The 22,482-nt window shown below is 56.1% G+C and overlaps 3 protein-coding genes across 3 annotated transcripts; 1 reads left to right on the top strand and 2 right to left on the bottom strand.

The window, feature by feature from the left end:
• Positions 1-5,958: 5,958 nt before the first annotated feature.
• On the top strand, positions 5,959-6,492 carry VOLCADRAFT_89692 (uncharacterized protein; the record flags this gene model as incomplete). The annotated part of the gene is made up of 1 exon (XM_002949288.1): positions 5,959-6,492. One exon carries the CDS (start codon positions 5,959-5,961, stop codon positions 6,490-6,492), a length of 534 nt encoding a protein of 177 aa, XP_002949334.1.
• Positions 6,493-7,508: 1,016 nt separating this feature from the next.
• pfk2 (phosphofructokinase family protein) lies at positions 7,509-15,076 on the bottom strand. Its single transcript, XM_002949167.1, has 14 exons — positions 14,764-15,076; positions 14,626-14,677; positions 14,464-14,507; positions 13,825-13,884; positions 13,342-13,484; positions 12,866-12,925; positions 12,306-12,376; positions 11,742-11,855; positions 11,177-11,408; positions 10,608-10,685; positions 10,136-10,285; positions 9,716-9,834; positions 9,324-9,510; positions 7,509-8,825 (listed from the first exon to the last, which is right to left on the bottom strand). Exons 1-14 carry the CDS (start codon positions 14,927-14,929, stop codon positions 8,760-8,762), a joined length of 1,542 nt encoding a protein of 513 aa, XP_002949213.1. The 5' UTR covers positions 14,930-15,076; the 3' UTR covers positions 7,509-8,759.
• A 4,667-nt stretch (positions 15,077-19,743) lies between these two features.
• On the bottom strand, positions 19,744-22,482 carry VOLCADRAFT_89690 (uncharacterized protein; the record flags this gene model as incomplete). The annotated part of the gene is made up of 6 exons (XM_002949166.1): positions 19,744-19,889; positions 20,594-20,723; positions 21,246-21,337; positions 21,722-21,884; positions 22,057-22,157; positions 22,224-22,482. The coding sequence occupies 6 exons, from the start codon at positions 22,480-22,482 to the stop codon at positions 19,744-19,746; spliced, it is 891 nt and encodes a 296-aa protein (XP_002949212.1).

Below are 22,482 nucleotides of genomic sequence, written 5' to 3'. Positions count from 1 at the left end.
CACACCGCAATACGCGCAGGTATCAAGCGGTCAGCGGGAGCTGCTCAAGGTCGTGCGCACGGAGGCGCAGCGCAGCAGCAAGGCCACGGCAGACGCGGCGGCAGCTCGGGCGGCGGAGGCTGTAGCGCGGAAGGCTGCTGATGAGCGCCGCAAGGAGATGTCGGAGCTACAGAAGGCGCTGACGGGGGTAAGGGGTCCGGTGGAGTGAGCTGGGCTGACCTGCTTGTGGGGATGATCTGCTCGCGAAGATGTCATACCGGCTCCGCTCGGGTTTGATCTGGTCGGCTCTTGCGGTGCGGGTCAGGCGGGGGGGGAGAAGTATTGCAGGGCCCGGAGAGGTCCGGTCCCAGCGTGAACGTCTGGGATTGAAGATGTGCTGTGATGCACATTTCCCGCCTTTTGAAGCCGGTGGCAGGAAGGAGCTGGCAGAGCCAGGCGGTGCCATAGAATCTGAAGTCTTCGGCCGAAACGACGTTGTAGTTAGATGGCGCACTGGGGGGGGGTAGAGTTGTCGAGTTTTTAGGGTAAGGGGTTGAGCGTCTGCTCCTGCAGCAAGATCAGCTCACTCGCTTATCCTTCTTTACCCTAGTTGTCACGCAACCTTATTCCTGTTTCGCACTGGAACACACTCATGCATTTTCCTAACGATCCTTGTTACATACGGGCATCAGGTCCTGTTGTACATGGTTGCATACCCAGCCCACTCGCCCACATCGCCGCTGCCGCTGTCGCTGCCGCCACTACCAGGCCATCAACCACGCGGCCAAGGACCTGTCCCAGCGCGTCGCCGACGCAGCCGCCGCTACCACGGCCGCCATCAAGGCCGTCATTGGACCTTCCGTACGGGCTGCGGTGGCGGAAGCGCTGCCCGCCGCGCTATCCGCAGGAGGCACTGCCGCTGCCCTGGAGCGGGCGCTCGGATCACAACTAACGGCCTCGTTGCCTCGGGCCGTGGCTGATGGCCTGGGGTCCGCCTTCACGGCGCAGGTGTGTGTGTGGGAGCCTGGAATACCGTGCATTTTTGCGCAATAAGGAGTCCCGTTTCTCTGATGCCACTGCCCTATCGCTACGCTAAGGTAGTGATGTCAGCCACTTCGCCCCCACGCTGGAAATTGTTCTCTTTTCTCCTCCACGAGCCGCCATCGCAGCTACATCAAGAACTGCTTATTCCCATAACAACGTAGTACACCGCCTTAGTTTGTCCTATGCTGTGAGACATTTTCGTGCTTTCATCGCTTGGCACATGTCGTACATCCTGAATATACCTTGGATGGATGTATTCAGTTCCTCAGCATAATGTCGCTGTGTGCGACTACTGGTACCTGCGGCCACTTGCATTTAAATCCTAGGCGCAGGATTGGATGCGAAGGAGGGTCTCGGTCTCCAACAAGCCATCATCTCACTCGGGTTATCCGTCTTGCCTTTCCCCCCATATGCACAGGTAGTGCCACCGTTGGAGCGTGCGACCTCCACCATGTTCGGTCAGATGGAGGCAGCCCTGCGGGCTGGGCTGGAAACGCACCTGGCCCCACTGGGCCCGTTGGGTAGCCTGGGGGCCCAGCTGCGAGACGCCGCGTCGCAGGTGCAGGCGGCCGCCAAGTCCCTGAAGAGCGAGGCGGCGGCGGCTCAGCAGGCCACTGCAGCGGTGGCGAAGGCCGCAGCTGCCGCAGCGGTAGCAGTTCCATCGCCTCCTACGGCTGCGGCAGCGCCGCCAGTGGCGTCGGTATCGGTTGCTAGCACTGGCGGGGCCGCAAAGGGCACTGCCAAGGCGGCGGCATCCCAGCCGCCCCTACCAGTTGCGGCGGCTCCCGCAACCGGGCAGTCCAGGCCGGCGGGCGGGTCGGAGACCTCTGCTGCGGCCGCGGCGGCGGCCGTGGCAAGCGCGAGGGCGGCACCTGCAGCCCAGCGGGCTCAGCCCGCCGCAACGCATGTCACAGCAGCGAAACCACCGGCTTCGCGTGCGGAGACTGCACCCGCTGCTGTCCCAGCCTCAGTCGTGCAGAAACCTCCTTCTGTGGCTCCGCTGGCGGCGGGCCCACCACCGCCTCCTATCACCGTAGACGCGACAACTAAGGGCCTTGTTCAAGGTGCGGATCGCCGCCGCTGCGAATCCCCCGCGGATCGTTAGGCGCCCTTTGCGAAGGCCAATCCTTACAATTAATCCATCATTTACTTTAAAGCCACCCAAAGCTGTGACTGCGAGTGCTTCCTTTCGGCCAGCTGCTTAAGAAAGTCGCGAGCGGCTGACTTCCCTGCACCGGCATCCCTGCTGATCCTCTCGCGATCACCTTTACCCGTCATCACTTACCTCTGCTCAGCTCGCCACGCTTGCGTCTCATCAGTCCCATAGCCTCTTCACTAAGCACATGCTTTCCCTCCGTTCTCCCCAACACTACCAAATCGCTCCTCCCTCCAGGCTCCAACAGCCCGGTTCAATGCCTCTTACACAACAGGAGAGCTGTTTTTAGTACATGTTATCATACGTTCTCTTAAGTCTCTCCTTCCCGGTTCAACCCACCCAGATCTGATTCGTATCGGCGACCTCGACGGCGCCCTGTCCCGAGTTTTGGAGCGCCAGGACCTGTCACTGGTGCTGTGGGCATGTTCGGAGGCCGGCGGTGCAGCGGTTCTGGCGGCCGAGCCATGTCCGCTGGGCCAGGCGACGTTGCTGTCGCTGTTGACGTTTCTCTCGTACGACCTGACGGCTGACGTGGACCATAAGCTGGGTTGGATTGACGCCATTCTGAAGAGGCTGGACGTAAAGGAGCCTGGACTTGCACCGCACATCAGGTCCGTGCGGATTGAAGTTGTGGGGTCGGTTTACCCGCGTCTATTCTCCAGCTATCTATCTACCCATCTGAGCGACCACTTAGCATGTGCATCCAATTTTATTGGCTTCTCCACCTGCCGCTGCTCTCGCATTCCCCTCCGGTGAGGTTGTGGCTATGCACATGGACCACGACGCCTGCCTTTATAGCATTAATTGCGCCGCGGGAAAATGGAATTTTAGGCTCGAACCGACGGCGCGGGTGCTTACCCCACTTCCCAAGAGCACCTTACCAGTGGCTGGTGTTCTCCCTCCGCGTGTGCGTTCGACGTGTCATTGCAGGGGTGTTTTGGACAATGTGAAGGCAGCGCTGGCGGTCATCGCACGTGGCGGCACGGGTGCCACTGCAGCCAAGGCCAAGCAGGCGGTCCATCAAGCGATTGGCCTCATTGCCATGCTATCTTAAAGAATGTATTGCTGCGCTGCTAGCAGGGCACCGCCGCTAGCTGGAATCAGCTGAACGACGGTGCTGAGTGGGCGCTGTGCCGTTTGAGGCCCGGCAGGTTAGGTGGCGGCATGGTGTCCCGAGAGAAAAGAGGGCTGTCTTTCGGTTGTCGCGGGTTCGGCGAGTTCCATTTTCTACGATATGTCTTCTTTTGTCGCATTGCAGAACGGTTTTGCATCATGGTTATGGTTTGTGACTACCAAATGCGAAGGAGCTGGTGGGCAACATTTCGATGCCATGACAGCTCCTGTCATTGAGGAACCACTCCAAGGGGCGCTTAACTCCTGTCCTTCCTTTTCAATCATTTCCTTGGTCGGCGTTAATAAGGTGCCTGCATTTTTTGTTTGGACTTGGGCCAGCTGCGCAGATTTGGGCTTGGGGCGTTGATGTGGTTGGGTGGTGTTGCTCTGTTGCCGTGAAGGATTGGGCGAGTGAACGATTGGCAAGGGCGTTGGTTGGGGCTGATTAATGCCGCAGCCTCAGCCGGTTGCTTGGTGCTTGGGGAGGGCATTAGCAGCTGTGCTGGTGGTGGCGGCGATGGTTTATACGTGGTTGCTTGTCTTCTTTGCAGGATCTCGTGCGTCTTCTACGACGTTACGGGTATATTTTAGCGTAACGTCCTGACGGACGCCTCAAACAGGGAGCCTCTGTGGCGCCGCCACAACGGAAGGCGGCAGTGGGACATGTTTGAACAGCCGTGCATCGACGAATGAGATAATACCGCCGACAAACAAAAGTGGATTGTGCGAATGGATAAGCGTATTCACACGCAACACAAAAAGTGGATTGTGCGTATATTCGCGAATTCACACGTGTTCTATTCAAGGGAACATATATCTTTACACGCCAGGTGTGTTTGGCTGAAAACGAAGTCCCTCTCTTCATCCTGAGTGCTCTGCGCCATTTTGTTTAATTGCGTACCTTCTCGCAAGTAAGGCTGTTTGGGGCTGCTTCTCGGTTCCTTGGGGGTTATCCCGTACTGGCGTCTTCCACAGAGCGTGGACGGGTGCCGGTGCTTATGTTGCTGGCTGGCTCTTTACGTGCCCTCTGCGGTTTTCGCTGCAGATACAAAAAAAAACCAAGCGTATGCAAGGACGGTCCTTGGTGGTCTCGCGCATCCACCTTTTGGGCTTTTAGAACTCATTCTGGGGCCGGTGTGGATTTTGATAATGTCGGTACACGAGGCAGTAACATGCCTACTTTAGACACTCCGGTGATGGCGGCATGCCGCTGGGAAGCATGGGAGAGCTTTGTGTGTGCCTTTTTACTATAGGACGGCTTTGTGTGGGCGATGTGATGGAAACCTGGAACCCGGAACTCTGTTCCGCTCGTGAGTGGCCTTTCTTTCCCTTCTTTCATGCGACACTTGGGGCTGCCGCTAGGGGCTGAGGACGAGCGGCCATGGCGTGCAAGGGAGCACCAGGACGCACATGATGTGGCGAGGCTAAGCTAGTCGCGCCGATGCTGCCGATGATGTTGGGTCTCGCCTTTGTATTGATTGCTTTGGTGGCTTTCTGGGCGATTGTGTCGCCCAGTCGATTTCGGAGCGAATTTTAATGCAACGTGCTTTATCTAAACCCAGCTGCGCGTTTGGCTCAGCCGGGCCTGAACTGTACGTACTGTCTACAATTTTTGGTGTAAATCCGCAAGGGGGATCCGGCATCCCTGCGCAGCGCACTGCTGCCATCTGGCGGGCTGCCGTCTGCGACAAGGTCGTTAATGCCGTTGACTTCCATTGGCAATGCACGATCGCCCTCCGTGTTGTAGCCTGCGCCCTCGGCCTTGAGTGAACAGAAACCGATCGTGTCGAAATTGGTAGATTGGAGCCAAAGGCGAAGTGGTCCAACTTGCTTTGGGGGACCAGGTCCTGCAAAGGTCCTGCGCGTTGATTCCCCGATCGCAAAGCTTATCCCCAAACGCTTAAAAGCCACAGATAAGAACATATATAACGTGGCAAAATTCAACGTTTCCAGAAATGGCGGCCAAACTCAACTTGGTTCTTGCGGGCGCTCACATGTCAGGTTTAGCGCTGAACCATCAGGTGCTTGGACTTGGCGCCACTCTTGTTAAAACATGCAAAACGGCCCCAGTTTACAAGATGTACAGCTTGGGGCCACGCCCGGCTCTGATTCGCCAAGGAGCAGATGGCGTCTGTGGCCGCAGCTTTGAGGTTGAGGTCTGGGCTTTTCCCATCGAACGTGTCGGGTAAGCTGCGGTGAGCATCACGACACAAGCGGGCCTTCATTTTACACAAACAGTTTTGGACGCCTCTGCAGGGAGTTCCTGCGCGATGGTGTCAAGCCACCTCTCTGCCTTGGTGATGTCGTCTTAGATGATGGAAGCAGCGAAAAGGGCTTTTTGGGGGAATCCTATGCAGTTCGCGACGCCGAGGATATCAGTTCCTACAGCGGTTGGCGAGCTTACCTTGCGTCGAAGCAATAAAGCACTCCGCAGTTTGGCAATAGTTCCAGACGGATATAAAATGGTTGCACAGATGCGTGACGTATAGCGTTGGATGTCCTGCATGGTTCTGCAGCTGTACTCGCGGATTCGTCATTCCTCAAATGCCAGCTGCCTCAGCCTTTAGTCAGTTAGTGCAGTCCTCCTACGTTTGTGTTACACAGCTTCACGCTCGATCTGGAAGAGCTGCCAATGGCCCGTGGGTCCAGGCCGGGCTCAGCCAAAAATGCTACGAGAGCGTAAGCATTCGGAGGATGCTCAAGCCGGCACACATCTCATCGAGCTGACAAGCAAAGCGCCAGAAGCAAGCCGTGACTGCCTGCTCGCGCGCGCATTAATAGACGACTTGGCGCCGCAGCTCTCCGAAACAGATGACCCCTCTTTGGAGCCCGTGGCTGCCATAGCAACTGCCGCCGCCAGCAAAGGGCCCCCTCCTGATGTCATACCAAACCAGCCCGCCGCCAGGCCAGCCATATTTGCGGGCGACATAGCCCCTAAGTGCAGCTACGCAGCGCTGCCACCAGCCTCTGCTGCGTCCCCCGGCGGCGGTGGTGGCGATTTCCAGGGCCTGCAGGGTCCGCGATGCCAAGATCCAGAGGTTGCCAGGTTGGCTGTGGGGCCCCTACTGGCCACCCGTGTGCCGGAAGATTCGTATGGTGGCGTGCCGGCGGAGCAGCACGGCGTGGATGTACGGGAACTGGTAGCAGCAGTGACGGCCCTAGAGCCACGGAACGGGGCAGCGGGGACCGTCAGCAGCTGATAAAGAGGAGCCCCCCAGGGGGCTTCTTCCTCCACACCTCTCTTTTCGGCGGAGCGGTTGGCCGGGGGCTTGTCAGTATGATGGATGTCTACGTTGCCTATATCGTCTCGCAGAGCGAGTACATAAAGAGGAAGTCGCGTTCCGCGAGTTGACGCAAATTGCAGGAGAGGTATAAGATTAAGGGTGAGAGTGCTTGTCCTGCGGCAGAGTGCAACGGCAGCAGGAGTCCTTGAAGTAGAACGGGTGTGTGTGCTGAGAGGTCCGATCCGGAGTCTTGGTAGGAAGGAAACAATGGGAAGCCGAGCGGAAGCAATGGAGGTACTTGGGGAGGGGCTTACAGGTGGTTTCGTGACCCGGACGTCTTCGGGGAGGTCGGCAAGGGTCGTGTGTCTGAGTTGTGTGTGCTGGTCCCGCCGTGGATAAATGTTGACACACCTTTCATAATTGCATGGCTCCAGAACCACGGGGCACAATACCTCAAAACTGGTTTATTATTCATTTTTACACTCTTAACCCCGGAAATGTTCATAAGCTTCTAAGGCCTGTTGCAAGGCCGAGTTTATTTTGATACCCTGGCCAGGCCATCTCTTCTCCAGAGAGGATGTAAATGAAGCGGTGCGAGACGCTGCGACGGTTCCTCCTTCAGGTCACATCCCTCTTCCCCGGCATGTGTCGCTTATAGAGGCCAAATACGTGGATGGCGGTGTGCATCACGGAAGCGGTGCGACCATAAGAGCAGCCGTTAGTCTGTGTGTTTCTGGTTCGTCTGTAACGCCAAGCCGCCGGGCTGGAGATGTTGTTCCTTGTTCCTTGATGCTATGGCTAGGGGTCGTCATTGTTTTTAATTTCTTGTAAAGTTTATGCCACCGCTATGGCGTGTGGGCAGCTTACACAAAATTAGAAAGTTAGAAGCAAGAGCAACATCTTCGAGCCGCTTTTTGATACAGACTGCCGGGTTTAACGTGTGCATGTACGCGTCTGCAAAAGAGAACAGCTTCGCGCCAGTTTGCAACGATCGAAAAGAATCGAACCATTGCATCCTTAGGCATCGTGGTTAAGCACCGCACACGATATTTACGTAGGCTATTTGTCCTTGGAACACATCTGCTTTCCGTCATAGAGCTGTTCCCCCCACAGCGGCCCTCCGTGCCTAACATATTATTCTCGTCCTGCCGCATCACTGACAAGCCAATTCCAAACTCCCCAATTCATTGTCGTGCCTCAAGCACAATCCTTCCACATACCCACATTCATCGACGGTGTGCCACAACCCACTCCGATACATGATCCTGCACAGGAGGCCCCTCTTCCATCCCCGCGTGTTCCGGACAGCAGGCGCAAGAGGCGCATCACAGCCGCCGCCTTCCTCCAAAACGGGTCCATGAAACACAACACGGCAGCCAAGTAAGGCCAATTCCGCGATATGCACTGGTCCGGATGCGCATGAGGGCGTGCGGGATATACGGCGTAATAATGAGCTGCATGCAGACGCCAATATGGCGAACGCAGCGGCGCAGCGCCAGCGCTCCGTCCTTGTCAACTCAGCTTTTCTCCTCGACCCGTATCTCTATCTGTGCACTCCGCTTCAAAGATCTTCTGACGTTGATGTTGCCTACCCTGCTACAGCCACCACACACCACGATGACACTAATGATGACTATGATGGTTTTGCAGCTTAACACACGCCTGCGGGGGCATTACAGATACCTTGGGACACAAATGAGCACTGAAGCACACAAAATTTAACAACGCCCCACCAAAAGCACTTGCCACAGCGACTTAACGGCGACGAGAATGGCGCCAGAGCAACGGTAGTAACGGCAAGAGCACAGCAGGTGGACGGGCACGTCGGCAGTCTGCGCCACAATACGCCTGGCATGACGATAAAATCCACCATGTGCTTTCCTCGGGGTCATCGCCGCCGCAACAGCGTCGCAAGACGTGTCATACGCTGCAACGACTTCTTCCCTATCGCGGCTTCCCTCCCCCTTCCCTTCCCCTCCGCCCTTAAACATGCAAGTCTTTCTTCGCTCGAATTCGCTATTTTCCTAGAGGCACACCGTCTAGAGGCACAAGTAAACATCATCCGATGCATCCCGGCTTCCGTCTTTGCAGTCCTCGCTGCCAGTAAGGGCAGCAGCTGCGCCCACATGCACTCTCTTCGGTTTCGACGCCAGCGCCCAGAAGCGGCATGTCAAGCTGTCGCTACGGTCACGTGGCTAACCACGTGACTGAGCGATTACATGGGAACGCAAAGGGCTCCGTGCTTAGGTGAAGCTCGGCTGACCAATGGCGGCACGCAAGCGGTTCCAAGCCTTGCCGCGCGGATCCACCTGCTCGCACCGAGGCCGGGTTTGGGGCCGCACAGGTTTTTGCGTAATAGAATACAAGCCAAGCATATAGCGTGACGACCCTAAAGATCCCCAGAGCGTGTGCGCAACCCGCGCCGGGTATCTCACACAAAGGAAGGAACGGATTTCAGCGGGACGGAGAAGGAGACCTGAGTGCGGGCTCCATCTGGATATTCCCTCAATCCTGCTCTCCCTGGCGCCCCACCCACCCCCCAGCGGCAATACACTGGTTGCGTAGTAGCCGGTGCGTGATATCATGGCCCAACCCTAGAAGCTGCTGCACCTCCCTCCCACGCTGCCTGCTCCGAACGGGGAACTCCGTCACGTGCTCCGTGAGGAGGCTTTCCGATCGTACTTCAGACACCATCCTACCACCGTCCCCACTCCACTGCCTGACACCACCACACACGACCCCACTGACAGGTCTGGCCTCCACCACAACCACCATTGCCACCGCCCCTATTCGAAACCTATCCGCACCTTCCTAGGAGCCTGGATGATGACCGGGATGGGAAGGTACACGTAGTGCGTGTTGACCAGCCCCACCGTGATACCCGTGAAGCCGGCAAAGGCCGCGTGCACGGCGTTGTGTGCCAAGATCTTGCAGTAGATGCGGTCGTTGGTGGTTGTGGACACGGAGCGGATCATGTACGACGGGTCGATGTACCTGCACCAGGCACCGCGGCCACAGCGCCAGCACACTTGTGTCCAACACCACCACAAATGTCCATGAAGACCGCTACCACCGCTACACTAAAGAAGGGGAAGGCAGGGTTTCGCCAGGTAGCGGCCACGGATGAAGATATACCCCCTGTCTCACACATCACATTAAAGAGCAAGTTCCTCAACCCCCGAAGGCACGAGGCCCGCACTTGATATCGGCGTCCTTGAAGTAGGCCTTGAACTTCTCCTTAAGGAAGGCGCCGATATCCTTCAGAATGGGGTTGCCACTTGCGTCAGTGCCCAACTGCCCGCCATCCTCGAGGAGGTCCTGTTTGTGGTGGTTGGGTCAGTTGGGGACGGTTTATAGTTAGCGGTTGGAGCAGCAGTTGGACAGTTGAGCGGTTCAAATCTTTTGAGTTGTTTATATCTGGGGGGTTTGCAGCGTTGATTAGCTGGGCAGGCGATTGCGCGATTGGGTACCTAGAGGACGAGGGAGAGGCGCGGCCATGAAGATTCATGTAGGTGGGGTGTGAGGAAGGTCAATCCAGCACTGACAGAGGCAGACGTGGCTAGAGTTTAGACGGACCGACAGGTAGACAGACCGGCAGACGGCACCTGCAGGGACCCACCTGGCCGGCGCCCTCCGCCACACACACCACGCAGTGGCCCTTGTTCTTGATGACCCCCTCCAGGTAGCGCAGCAGCCCCTGGTCCCCATTGAGCTTGAAGTTCAACTCAGGGATGAGGCAGGCGTCCACCACACCGCTGGCCATGGATGCCTAACTCGTCGTCACAGCAGAGTGCAGAGCGGATGCAAACCAGCAAGCAGTTAAAAAGCTAGCGAGCAGAAACCACGGCTGCTTCCCGTCTACCCTCGTCTCAAACTCATCGAACCACGACCCCTGTCGCGCATCAGCGGTGGATTTCCTAACATCAATCAACAATCTCACCCGGTGCGCCAACAAAAAGATGAATCTAAACACACAAATCCGAATCCAAAAGAACTACCCTTATGGATGTCTTATCGCGCGCGCGTGAGAGATTTCCTCCCACATACCGAGATACCGGCACACCGATAAAGCCCGCCTCAACCCCACTCACCTGCATGGCGATGAACCCCGACTGGCGGCCCATGAGCTTCACCAGACCAATGCCCTTTCGTGCACTGCTGGCCTCCACCTGACAGCGAATGGATGCAACGGCATTGGGAAGCGACACAGCACGGATGGAGGGGGGGAGGGAAGGCGCTGAAGCGTGAAGAGACGAAAAGATTGGGCCCTGGCCTGGCCTGGCCAAGGATGGTGTATTGCGTGTGAGTGGCGATGCTGCAGTGTCTTCTCTCCTTCTTTTCAAAAGCTGTTGCTGCTACCGCTGCTACTGCTGCTAATTGCTCTTGCCGCACCGGGAGCCAGTCAGCGTTGTGGCGCCGTCCAGTGAGCCCTAAACCCACAGCAGCACACCAACACCGCTAGTCGTCCACCACACCAACACCGGAACCAGACGGATCAAAAGCCAGCAGTACCCGTGTAGGAGCAGCAGCAGCCAAGGCGCCCTTTCATCGGCAAGGTGCCCTGTCGCACTGACGTTGCCTATATGTTCTCCCGTGGCCAGCGGGGGCTTCATCACATGCCAGGAACAAATTGTCAACCGGCGAGTGACGGGACCCCCACCTTGGCTGCCAGCAGCGCGCGCTGGCTCTCCTCCACCGCCGTGTCAAAACCGAAGCACTTGTCAATGAGCAGGATGTCGTTATCAATGGACTTGGGCACTCCAACCACGGTGCACGGCACGTCGTGCTGGCGGCACATGGCATTGATGGCATTGGCACCTGCGTTGCCGCCGTTGCCGCCGACCACGAACAACATGTCGATTCCCCACATGTCAATGCGCTTCACGATTTCCCTGTAACAGCCGCAACGACGGACGAAGGAACACATCAATCTCAGGAGCATCATCAACAAAGTCGGCAGCGGCTGCAGCAACCGCAGCAGCCTCAGGAACATCAGCAATAATGAAATCAGCGGCGGCGGCAGCAGCAGCACCAGAATTAGAACCAGAACAACAGCTCCCTTTATGATTGGAGAAAGGACAACTCTGAGACAAGTGGGAACTAGGTAACTGGCTAGGTCCCTTCTTATCCTCCCATCTCAAAGCCCTCGGTGTGTGCTTCTCGATGCTTCCAGCACCGGTTAGCAAACCCTAGCCCATCCCCGCGCGGGTCCCCCTCTCCCTCACCTGATGTTGGCTCCCCCGCGGCTGGTGCCCAGGATAGTCCCACCCTGGAGCTGGATGCCGTCCACGACACGCTTGGTGAGGACCACGGGCTTGACGCTGGGATCGTAGAAGCCCCTGTGCAGAGTCAGGAAGTGGACCAAAGGGAGCGTGTGACAACAGAGCACCCAGGTCAGGAAAAGGCGGGTCCTCCCCCCTACGAGTCACCAGAGAAGGGACCCCCGCCGTTCATTTATCTATCTTTACGGACCCCGCCCGCGGGTCGCGGGAGCTCCTACCTCCTGCGAAAGGAGCAGGACTGGGGGACGGAGGAGGAAGAGGAGGAAAAGGGCGAGAGAGGGGTGCGATTTGGCAACTTTGAAACACTGCCCGGACACTGATATGTGGTGTATACAGCAGGCTGCCATGTGCGAGGTGGTGGATGGACTGGATGACTGGATGGCGGCCTTGCTGCTGGACGCAGAGCTGCCGATGCATTGAGGGAAATATGCGTTTCCGCCCGTGGCATTCGCCCGTGGCATGCACAGACATACGTACACGCGCACATGCACGCTTAGGATGCCCTACCTGAAGCCGTACTTAATGCCCAGGATCTTCCCCTCCGGTACGCCGTAGTCTGTCAGCTTGTTCACGAGACCCTGAAGAGGCGGGCGTGGAAGGCCACAGACACATACGCTTATCACCTACCAACTGGCTGGACTGCTTGGTTTAATTAAACATATTCGTGTTCCATCCTATCCTGAACCCGCCTAAAATCAAATTGACATACCTGTACACACACAGGCACGAACACCTCCGCACCTGACCCCCTGGCCCCACCTCAGCTCCCATGGCCCTGATCCCCAGTCCGGTCGCCTGGCGCCCTTAACTTCCAACCACACACCCCACTTATCGCGCCACCCGGCCTGCTTTATATGTTGTTCTTCTTAAGCACCTTCACTTCCCGCCATAACTTTTGCCTGTCCTGCCTTGTCCTTGCCTTAGCCCATATCTCCCACCCGCATTCCCCCGACCTGCTGTGTTCACTCCTCTCACACCCGCGTCCCCACCCCTCCCTTCTCCCCACGCTCTGCTTCATTGCACATGATACCTCACTCACGCACTCCCCCCCTCGGGATGTCGCCCACCTGGACCACGTCGTTGAGTCCCGGGCAGAGTCCACCGCACGTCACGATAGCCGCTGTCACCTGTCACCAGCCAAACCAACATGGCAAGAAAGCCTCAGCTCATCCCCGGATGTCACGAACAGCGGCCGCCGAAAGCAGGTCAGGGTCGGGGGAGCCTTTGGCACTGTACAATGCTAAACTCCTAGGTGCGACTGCCGATATCGCCAAAGCGCCAACAACTTCCGGAGCCCAAGTCGCGACGCGGAGGGGTTTCTATTCTAGCCCGGACTCCTGAGTTAAGAGGAAACACGAGGACTTGATCCCGTGTGAGCCCCCTCTCCGCATCGTTTTTCCCCCATTCTTACCACCTCCCAGACCCGTGTGACCTCCGTTCCATCGAGCAACAGACAGCTCTACATAGTAGCCCCCCAGATTGTCCACCGTAAAGGAGGCTCTCGGCTTCACGCGAGCCACCACCACATCCGATCTCCCCTTACCTGCTGCGGATCAAAGAATATTTCCTTCCGCGCCCCCGCCCGGATAGCCCACGGCGGCAACGTCATATTTAGTTGGTCCATGGAAGCCTCCAGAACGTTGACGCTGCTCTTGGCCTGACCCTCCCCGGATGTTCGACTGGCACCTGGAGAGCACGTTATTACGAAACAAGCAAAAGAAGACAAGGGTCAACTGTGCAAATGAGGGGGTTAAGAGGGCGATTTGGAAGGAGGGAGGGGCACTGAGATGCCGCCACGGCAGCAGGGATAAGTGGACATAGCCATACGTTCAGCGCCGTGCAAGGGAAACGCATTGGGGTGCAGCGCGGGTGCACAGTGTGCTGATGCATTGCTGATTGCAACGCTGGAGAGATGGACAAGAGCAAGCGGAGGCACAAGGAGGATGGGAGCCAGGTTCCGCATGACGGGTCTGATGCACGCTGAGGGTCGACAAGCATTCCCGCCTTCGCGGCCCACATGTCGTACCAGCTGACTCAGCGGACGCAAAGCGCATCGAGTTAAGGGCCACTCGATCGTTGTCCGATACTGCAAACGGAGACATGGGGAGAAGAGGGTCAGGGAAGCTGTCAAGTGCCGAGTAGTGGGGATGGAAGAGAGTTGCGGGCATGGTGGGGAAAGGGCCTTGATACGCGCTCTGTCTGGCCTGAGCTCAAGTTCGTAGTGCAACCAATCATCCTGTGCGAACAGGAGGTTTTTGACTATCACGTCCTTTGGTGAGCGAGCTTTGGGGCAATCGACCTTTGCCTAAGCTGCCAAGACTCCTGGCAGGAGTGACAGGACGATGCGCTGGCAACATCTCGCTGCAACACGTCACCGTCACAATCAACGACAAGGAGCACATGTGTGTATGTCACTTAAGTAAAGGGACATCTCATCGCTTTTAGATAACGGGAAGTGCAATGAAATGGAATGGGCGATCATACACTGGTAGCGGTGCTCGCTCCTGAGCGATGCTTAGCCCCATGTAAACCCCAGGCACGGACTCAGACGCATGTGCAGCACCTTCCCGTAAAGAGCAGGGGTTTCATGCAGGGCGATGGTGTCCTGCACGCTGCATGGACGTCTGGCAACCCCGACATGCGACATGCCCTGTGCAAGACGCACCGAAGCCGCCGCCAAAGTTGTTATGCACAACGAATGGACTGGGCCTGCAGCCAAGGTAGAAAAATGGGACAGCGTGGAAGGCGAGGAGGGTGTTGCAGCGAGGAAGGCGGGGGGGTGTTGCAAAGCCATGATGGTGGTGGTTTTGCAAACCCTTGCACTGACCTTGGCTGCAGCTTTGAACGCATATCGGGGCACTCCAAGACAGCATCCTCCCCTGCAAAGTGTCCAAAGCTCAGACTGCAAAGGCCCATTTCCGCTCCGACACCAATTTGCGTGCCATTGATTTTGGACGCTACGTACCAAAGCTGACAGGTTCAATTATATAACTAGTAGTAAGGTCTGCGCCTGAAGTAGCCGCAGGGGTTGGTCTTGCCCTCGGAACTGTGATTAGTTTCCGGCACCGTGTCACGCACGGAACGCAAACAGGAAGAGAACGGCCAATTACTTGACGCTGTTGCAGCCGCATCCTTTAGGGCAGTCCCTCGACCTAAGCTTTCGCAGTAGGTTGACTTCGTGAAAGATGGAAGTTGATTTGTCCCTTCCGGACCGCTGGTTTGCCTTGGAATATACAAGTTGTTAGTATACCAGGACGTGAACTAAACGTCTAAAGAAATTTCACTTTGGTTGCGACATGTGTTATGCGTTATGTTACAAGCTCGCGAGAGCTCGTACGGCCCAAACGAGCCAGGATGCTCATGGACGCGAGTCCTAGCATAGCCAAAAAGAAGAAAGAACGAAAACGGAAACAGAGAAAATTAACTCCATCTGCGAGAGAAAACAGTAACTAGGGTAAGCGACCTTTAAGTAGTAAGTTACTACAGTAGTAACTAGCCAAGTTAAGCTCGGCTATCAGCGTGCGTCGCCTCATACACATGCTGTGTACGATCTGCGCAAGTCCGCGCTGATCAGCTATCTCCATGACAGACCTCTGTTAGGCACGGGCCCTGGCGTACACCTAGGTTGATAGCTCTTCCCGTAGCTCGTTGTACTCGGGACACTCTAGCAACACGTGACTGCATGATTGTTGCCACAGACCCTAAACGAGCGCTCTTGGCGCGGCCGACCATCGGGTCGGCAAGGCCAAGGCCCTAGCGAAACCGCAGCAGTGACAAGCATGGGTGCGACACAGTATTCCTGCTTATCACTTCCTACAGCGCGTGCGCTTCGTCCAAATAATTCGCACCTAAAATCAACACCGAAAGGGTTTTGCATTACATCCTGGCTTTAAGCGTGTGCATGGCTCGGCGAACGGACTAAATTTGTACCATGCGACTTTTGACGTTGCGTAGGAGAACATAGCGCACCACCCCTCCCGTCTCATCAGTTTCCGGCTATGCTTCTCCGTGCACCGTGAAACTAATGACTCGGTGTAGTCCATCATTGACGCGCTGGCTGCGGGTATGGATCCGTTGGGGGAGATCTTCTGCGGCTGCGACCCTGCCAACCTTATCCTCAAGCAATGGACTGTATGTAAGGCTGCCATCAAGGACGTGTCCTCCTTGATCCCGGTATTTCTTCATACTTATACGTTTCGACCCCACAGCGCGTTTTGCGATACGGGCATTCAGCGGTGGAGCAGCAGCGATATCGCTGTAATACAAGGGTGTTCACACCGCGGTCTTCAGGAGCAGAACGTTGTTGGCATTCTGCGGCTGTTTCCCCGTGTCCTCCCACGTCGCTAAAATCCACTGTCATAGGCTGTCACGCGGAATACCATCGGGCCTCATTTCAACCATTCAACTGGCCACCTTTCCACTGCGCCGTCATGAAGGAGTCACCACCGTCACGCTGTACGACGAGCTCCAGGCGTAGGCATCAACTCCCCGAGTAGAATGCCTACCACCGTCTGCCCTGCAAGAACGGTCCATACTTCAGTTCCACCGAAATGCAACCTGTAGCGATGCTTACAGCGACTGCCAGTGCAAGCCTCTCCCTAGCCGAAAACAACGAAGTCCCGCCCTCAAAGCGGGCAAGGTGGCAGGACGGACAGCGCTTCGACTTGGGCGCTCGTACCTCATAACCGGTGGCCTGCAAAGAAAGTCATGGGCTGCTTCCAGGCGTGGAGGCGCATCCAAACTTGGCCGCAGCGGCTGTTGGCAATACACCTTTAAAGGGTCTGCTAATCTGCAGGTACGAGATCAGAATAAGCTCTCGGCAAATACGCGCGCATAAATGAAACACAGAGGAAGCATGTGCTCCTTTGCACCATCACAGTCAACAGACAGCTACATCCGTAGCCGTTACATATACACCCCTTACACTGCACACATCAACAGCCCACCCAGCCCGCACATTGCGTGTAATTGCATGGGCCCTGTGTTGTTCTACACCATGCAAGCAAGGATACGACATCATGGGAAGCTGCCCATGAACCGATGACCCTGCTAAGCAGGCTTTTAGCTCTACCAATGCCCATATCGCAACGCGCGCTGTGAGATCGCAACGTTAATCCGGTTTGTTGGAATACCGGAGTGAACGGGAACGCGCGCTTGGTGGCAACCTTGGGCTGAGATTGGGAGAGTCGGCAAGGGCGAGAGGACGCAGAAGGCCGCCTACATCCTCAACATGCATGCCGGATCCCAGGCCCCCCTGCCTGTTAAACTTGTTTCTGCCACACGTCGGAAAAGCCACACGTCGGAAAATATTTGCTGCCAAAATAGACGGTTGCCAGTTCACCAGCTCCTCTAGAGTAGCACTTTAATAATAGGGTGTCAAGCGAAGGGAACCCCTTGGACGCCCGCACCGTTGGTGCACTGTTTCTCTCGGCGGTCAACTGTGTGCCGTCGGACTCGTTTTTCAGGTTGCCGATTCCTGATTATTATCTTACCGTTCCTCAAACCCTGCAGATAGGCACACGTCCGCAGTCGAAACATTACCCTTTCAGAACTGCTGGTAATAGGCAGGGTTGGAGAGAGGCAACGTCGTCGCAAGCACTCACAACGTTGTGTATTTTCTTATGTGTCACCACTGCCCCATATGAATTTATTACACATGTATTTTTGTCCCGTGTGGGTACACGTCAGCTAGGCGCACCCAGTACACCATTGAAGGAGCAGGGAAGAGCGTAGCCAATCTCGCCCCACTGACACCTACCCAGCACTGCCATAACAATTACAACCTTTTAACCGCTTACAGTTTATTTACTGCTGTGCGGGGTGACGGGCCCCGGCCCACGCCGGAAGACTTAAACCAACCAACCAACCAACCAACCAATAAACTAGCAGCCAACCAACCAACGGATATACCGCATATGACCCGCGCTGCGCGTCTACCTGTGTCCTTTATACCGTCTTAATCGTCTTAATATCATAAGCCACGTGCACGCAGAAAACATTTTATAGCACCAGATAACACTACCTCCAAAGACAGACACGTGCACACGCACAGTACTTCTTATAGCTGCTGAGCGCCACCTGCAGGCTACACGTCATCATGCACGCCGCGACAGCAACCCACAACAACAACAACGCAACCTAGCGCCCGCTGTTTCGGGGGTGCTCTGAGGAGGACACATTCGAAGGTACCGGTGAAAACAAAAATTCACGCCCGTTTACGGCAGCCGCACGTTTATTGTACTTGTTGTGTTATTGTCATTACTAGCCTCTGTGCGTTTTCCCGCGGCAAGGACGCAATTCTTTAAAAGAACCCAGCCAACCAAACCGAAGATCCGAACGCTGAAGTCAGTCTGGTCATATACACACACGCTGTGTCATTCGGCCATTACTACGCCGTAATGGTCGCGTGGTCGCCACAGCGCGCACACACATACACACACACAAACATACACACAAACAAACATACATACATACATACATACACACACGTTTAATGCTGACCTACCGTGCATGAAACACTCATGGCTCTGCGCGTTGAACGACCAAAGTCACATACATACATACATACGCTCACACCCGCGTATAATGAACGACGCGGTAGCGGCCAACATAACCTGGCATAATAACTCTTCCAGGAAAGACAGTAGCTTACGAAAAGCAGTGTGTAACCTGAAGGGAGATTTTCCAAAAGGCCGAATATGTCTACATGGAGCAGGGGACGGAAACCGCCGCATGTCGACGAGTGGTTTAACGGAACGGCAAAATACCACGCCGCGCGGCTCTGGTGCTATCGCAGCCGCCGACGCCGATGCTGATGGCAGCGGCGACGAAAAAGGTGTGGCATTTTGTATATGTTTCCTCTGATTCTACTATAGCCATTCATGCCACCTGGATAATGTCTCTGGCATGATGTGTAACTTAACGCGAAAGCCGTATGTAAATTTCGCTTGGTAAAGCCCATTGCAGCCCAACCTGGCACAAGGTAGATAGCCCTGAATGCACACAACAAGAAGCACAGGCTGACTTCAGAGCAGCATACGGGGCACATATATATATATATATATATATATATATATATATATATATATATATATATATATATATATATGTATATATATATATATATATATATATATATATATATATATATATATATATATATATATATATATATATATATATATATATATATATATATATATATATCACAATTCCAACTGAGCACGCATCCTTCTACTGCACCGCAACAAAAAACAAGCTGCTATATACCCAGGCCTCGATGTTTCTGGCGGAATATAGATCAGCAAAAAAAAGAAAGCATGTAATGATATACTGGAACACAGCATGACGGCACGGCGGGCGTTGCGTGCCGATGGACGAACCCCAGCACTGCATATCCCACCAATAACATCGCCCTCAAGGTAACTATGCATGAACATCACACACACACACGCACACTACACGCCCTAAATGCAACCCTCGAACACCCGCAGTGTCACAACCCCTCACGTCTCCTGGGGTAGACATGCCCCTGTGCAGGCAATACAGCGAGAGTCGGTAGACAATAGAGCAAACGGCAAACTGAGTGATGCATGATGCATACCTGCGTGTCTCCGATTTCTCAATCCCCATCCTACTTCCATTAACTTTCGAGCTAACGCATCGACTCAACTAAGCGATTTATTGCCTTCTCTGCCTCGGTTGGAAGTACCTCCCCCACACGGGCACACCACCGGAGGGATGCTGCAGGGAGGCACACTGCGCTGGGGAGGCTGTTCCCCGGCCAGAGGACGAGAAGTCATCACAAGTCGTTAAGGACGAGTCAAGGCGCAGCACTCATGTTTCCCGCCGGTCAGCCAACTCCTCGATTTGTAACAACACCTTCCCTCCCTGCTCCCCCGGCAATCGCCCTACCCGACAAGGTCACGCACACGGAATACGGAGCCTACGCGTCCAGGCGACAAGAGACCCCGCATCCCACGTTCACACGTTGCGGGCCGGCGTCGGCCGAAGGCGAGGCCACCTTGTCGTCGCCAAGCCAGGAAGGGAGCAAACCGGGCGCAGGATGGGGCCCGGACAGGCTCTCCTCCGCTGTACCAGGGGAGGTCATGCCCTCGAAACGTCAATGGACATTCACGCGCTACAGACCTCTGATCTTCTCATCTTGTCGAACGCACCGCATACGTGAAACATGAATGCAGATCACACGCACATCGCATGCACATGCGGATTTTCAAAACATACGGGAGCTTGGCGGTGTGCGAAACACGTGCGCAGCGGCATTTCGAGCGCACCGACGCCTTCCCTCAAAAATAACAACAAGGCTCTATAATCCCTATCACGAACCAAGACATATATCTCTATATGTCGCACTTCAAATGTGTTAGCACAGCTACGGCCGCAGAATTGGCCAGAGCTGCGTTTTCCCTTGCCAAAGCGAAACCTGCTCTCCATATGACACCATCCCCCGCAATTCAAAAACAGGTCTCTCTTCACCTCGCTTGGTCTTATCTCAGTGTGCTACCCCCCTCTAACGAACCCCCAAGGACCCCATGGAAAAGCAGCACAGAAATGCAAATGGCATGGAATCTGGAAATCAACATGAGTCCCGCGCACCCGGTTTTCCTGGCGACCTTCTACCACCACCCAAGGCCGCCAATACAACACCAACGGCAAGGCCGAACAGACAGCTGCACTGCCCAATTCCCCTCAAGCGTCGGTCAACAAGTCATTAGGGCCCCCAACCACATGCCATGCGAACCCGCCGCCTGGTCGCTACACGGGCTCCGGTGTACCGGAAGAGGGAAGCAGTGACGTGACGCTGGTCACGACAGGACGGAACAAAACAAGACAGGTCAGGGAGGGACACGGGTCACAAGCCCAGGAGCCGCTCGCGCCATTGCGCGAAGCGGAGAAACAGCAATCCTTGCACAGGACAGTGTGGATGCGAGCATGCAGGGCGAGAGCGTTAAAATGGATTGCGTCTTCAGTTCTCTTATGCGCCTGTAAGTCAAAAAAAGCATACGCCAATGAGAACTCGCGCGTCCACGCGCTCCCTCGGGCTCTTAAAGAGTACTTCCCGTACAATTAGTTTTCCCTCTCTCTCTCCGTCTCTCTCTCCCTCTCATGCCCTTGGCCATGTACTTGGTCCTCTGGCACATAGATGTCACGTGATTTACTGTACGATGTCACGTGATTTACTGTACGCCATTGCATTGTCGTGTTCCGAGGGCCTTGGGGCCCCAATCCGGACTATAATCAATAAAAGCAGGCACACAAAAAAATCAGTATTCGGAAGACCAATAAGGTTAGATCTGCCATATCCAGCGACGGACCGTTGACCCTCCTCTCACCGTCCTAGCTCTTCACGTTCTTTGGAGAGAGCATTAGGATCCCTCCCCCGGAGGGCGGTGTGACGGACGGGTGCTGCTGCTGCTGCTGTGTCACCTGCAACGGCGACCCGGAGCCTCTATTCTTAAGCACACCCTTGACTGCATGCACCGACACGACTGGGCCGTAGGACTGGGTCTGTGAGAGCCCTGTGGAGGAGGAAGACGCGGAGAGGAGTTGTGCGAAGCTCGACCCGGCGGGGTGCGGTTGCCTAATTTGGCCTGCCAAAGCGTCCAGATCCATGCCGCCTGAACCCAGGCCACCGCCCAAGGCGCTGGTGGTGCCACCGCTCAACCGTGAGTTGCCGTTCGACGACAGGAGGCGCGGACTGATGCCTCTGTCGCTGAGGCGTATCGGACCGGCCGTGTCGTCAGCGGTGCGGAATGTTCGCACGGCCGCGAAAGGGGACGGAGCTGCTGCTGCGGCTGCTGCGGCTGCTGCGGCTGCTGGTACCGGTCCCAATGCCGACGGCGACGCGGACGCAGGTGCATTTGGTGACGGTGGTGGTCCCCCAGCAGCCTGCTGCTGCTCACGTGCTGTTGCCGCGGCGGATTGCACGATAGAGGTGGCGGGCGAGCGGCTGGGACTGGAGCCAATGCTGGTGCTGGCGCTGTTGTCGCGAAAGCGCTTTGAGGACGCAGCGGCCCGGACGTCGTTTCGGAAGCGTATGCTGGCCGCGCGCTGTGTGACAGATCGCTGTGAAGGGGGGCCAGAGGAGCGAGCAAGTAGGGCGGCAGAGGGGGATAGTGGCAATGGCCGGCGATGGTTAAATGCCTTCTCATTGCGGCGATTACGTACCTTGAGTATATGTCCCCTAACAACAAGCGTAATTCATATACGCTGTGTATGCCGTACACGGGTGGCTCACCTGATTATTGGCCTCCAACGAATCCGACCCAAGTGAGTCGCCACCGCCGGCGCCACTGGCCGTCCCGCCGCCGCCGCCGCCGCCGCTGCCGGGCGCCACGGCTCGCGGCGGCGGCCAAAGATATACACTTGAGCTCAGCTGCATTTGTAGCCCAGCCGCAGCCGCACCTGTAGCCGGCGTGCTGCCGGTGCCGCCACCGGTGGCAGCGGCGCTGCCGGCGCCAGTGGCCGCTTGCGCCAGCACCGACCCCGGCATGATGCCCGCCAGGATGCCGTCGGCGGCGCCGCCGCCCGCTGCAGCGCGCAGCGCTGATGCGTGCTCAGCACGGTGCTCCAAACGGCTCAGCGCCTCTTCCTGCTGCGAGACCATTTCCAGAAGCTGTTGGACTATGTCCTCGAACCAGCCGAGGCGGGACACGGCCTGCAT

The sequence above is a fragment of the Volvox carteri genome, assembly GCF_000143455.1.
Source record: "Volvox carteri f. nagariensis unplaced genomic scaffold VOLCAscaffold_13, whole genome shotgun sequence".
In the NCBI taxonomy this organism is placed as follows: Eukaryota; Viridiplantae; Chlorophyta; class Chlorophyceae; order Chlamydomonadales; family Volvocaceae; genus Volvox; species Volvox carteri.
Note: the sequence above shows the minus strand (reverse complement) of the source record. Positions and strands in the feature narration are given on the sequence as shown.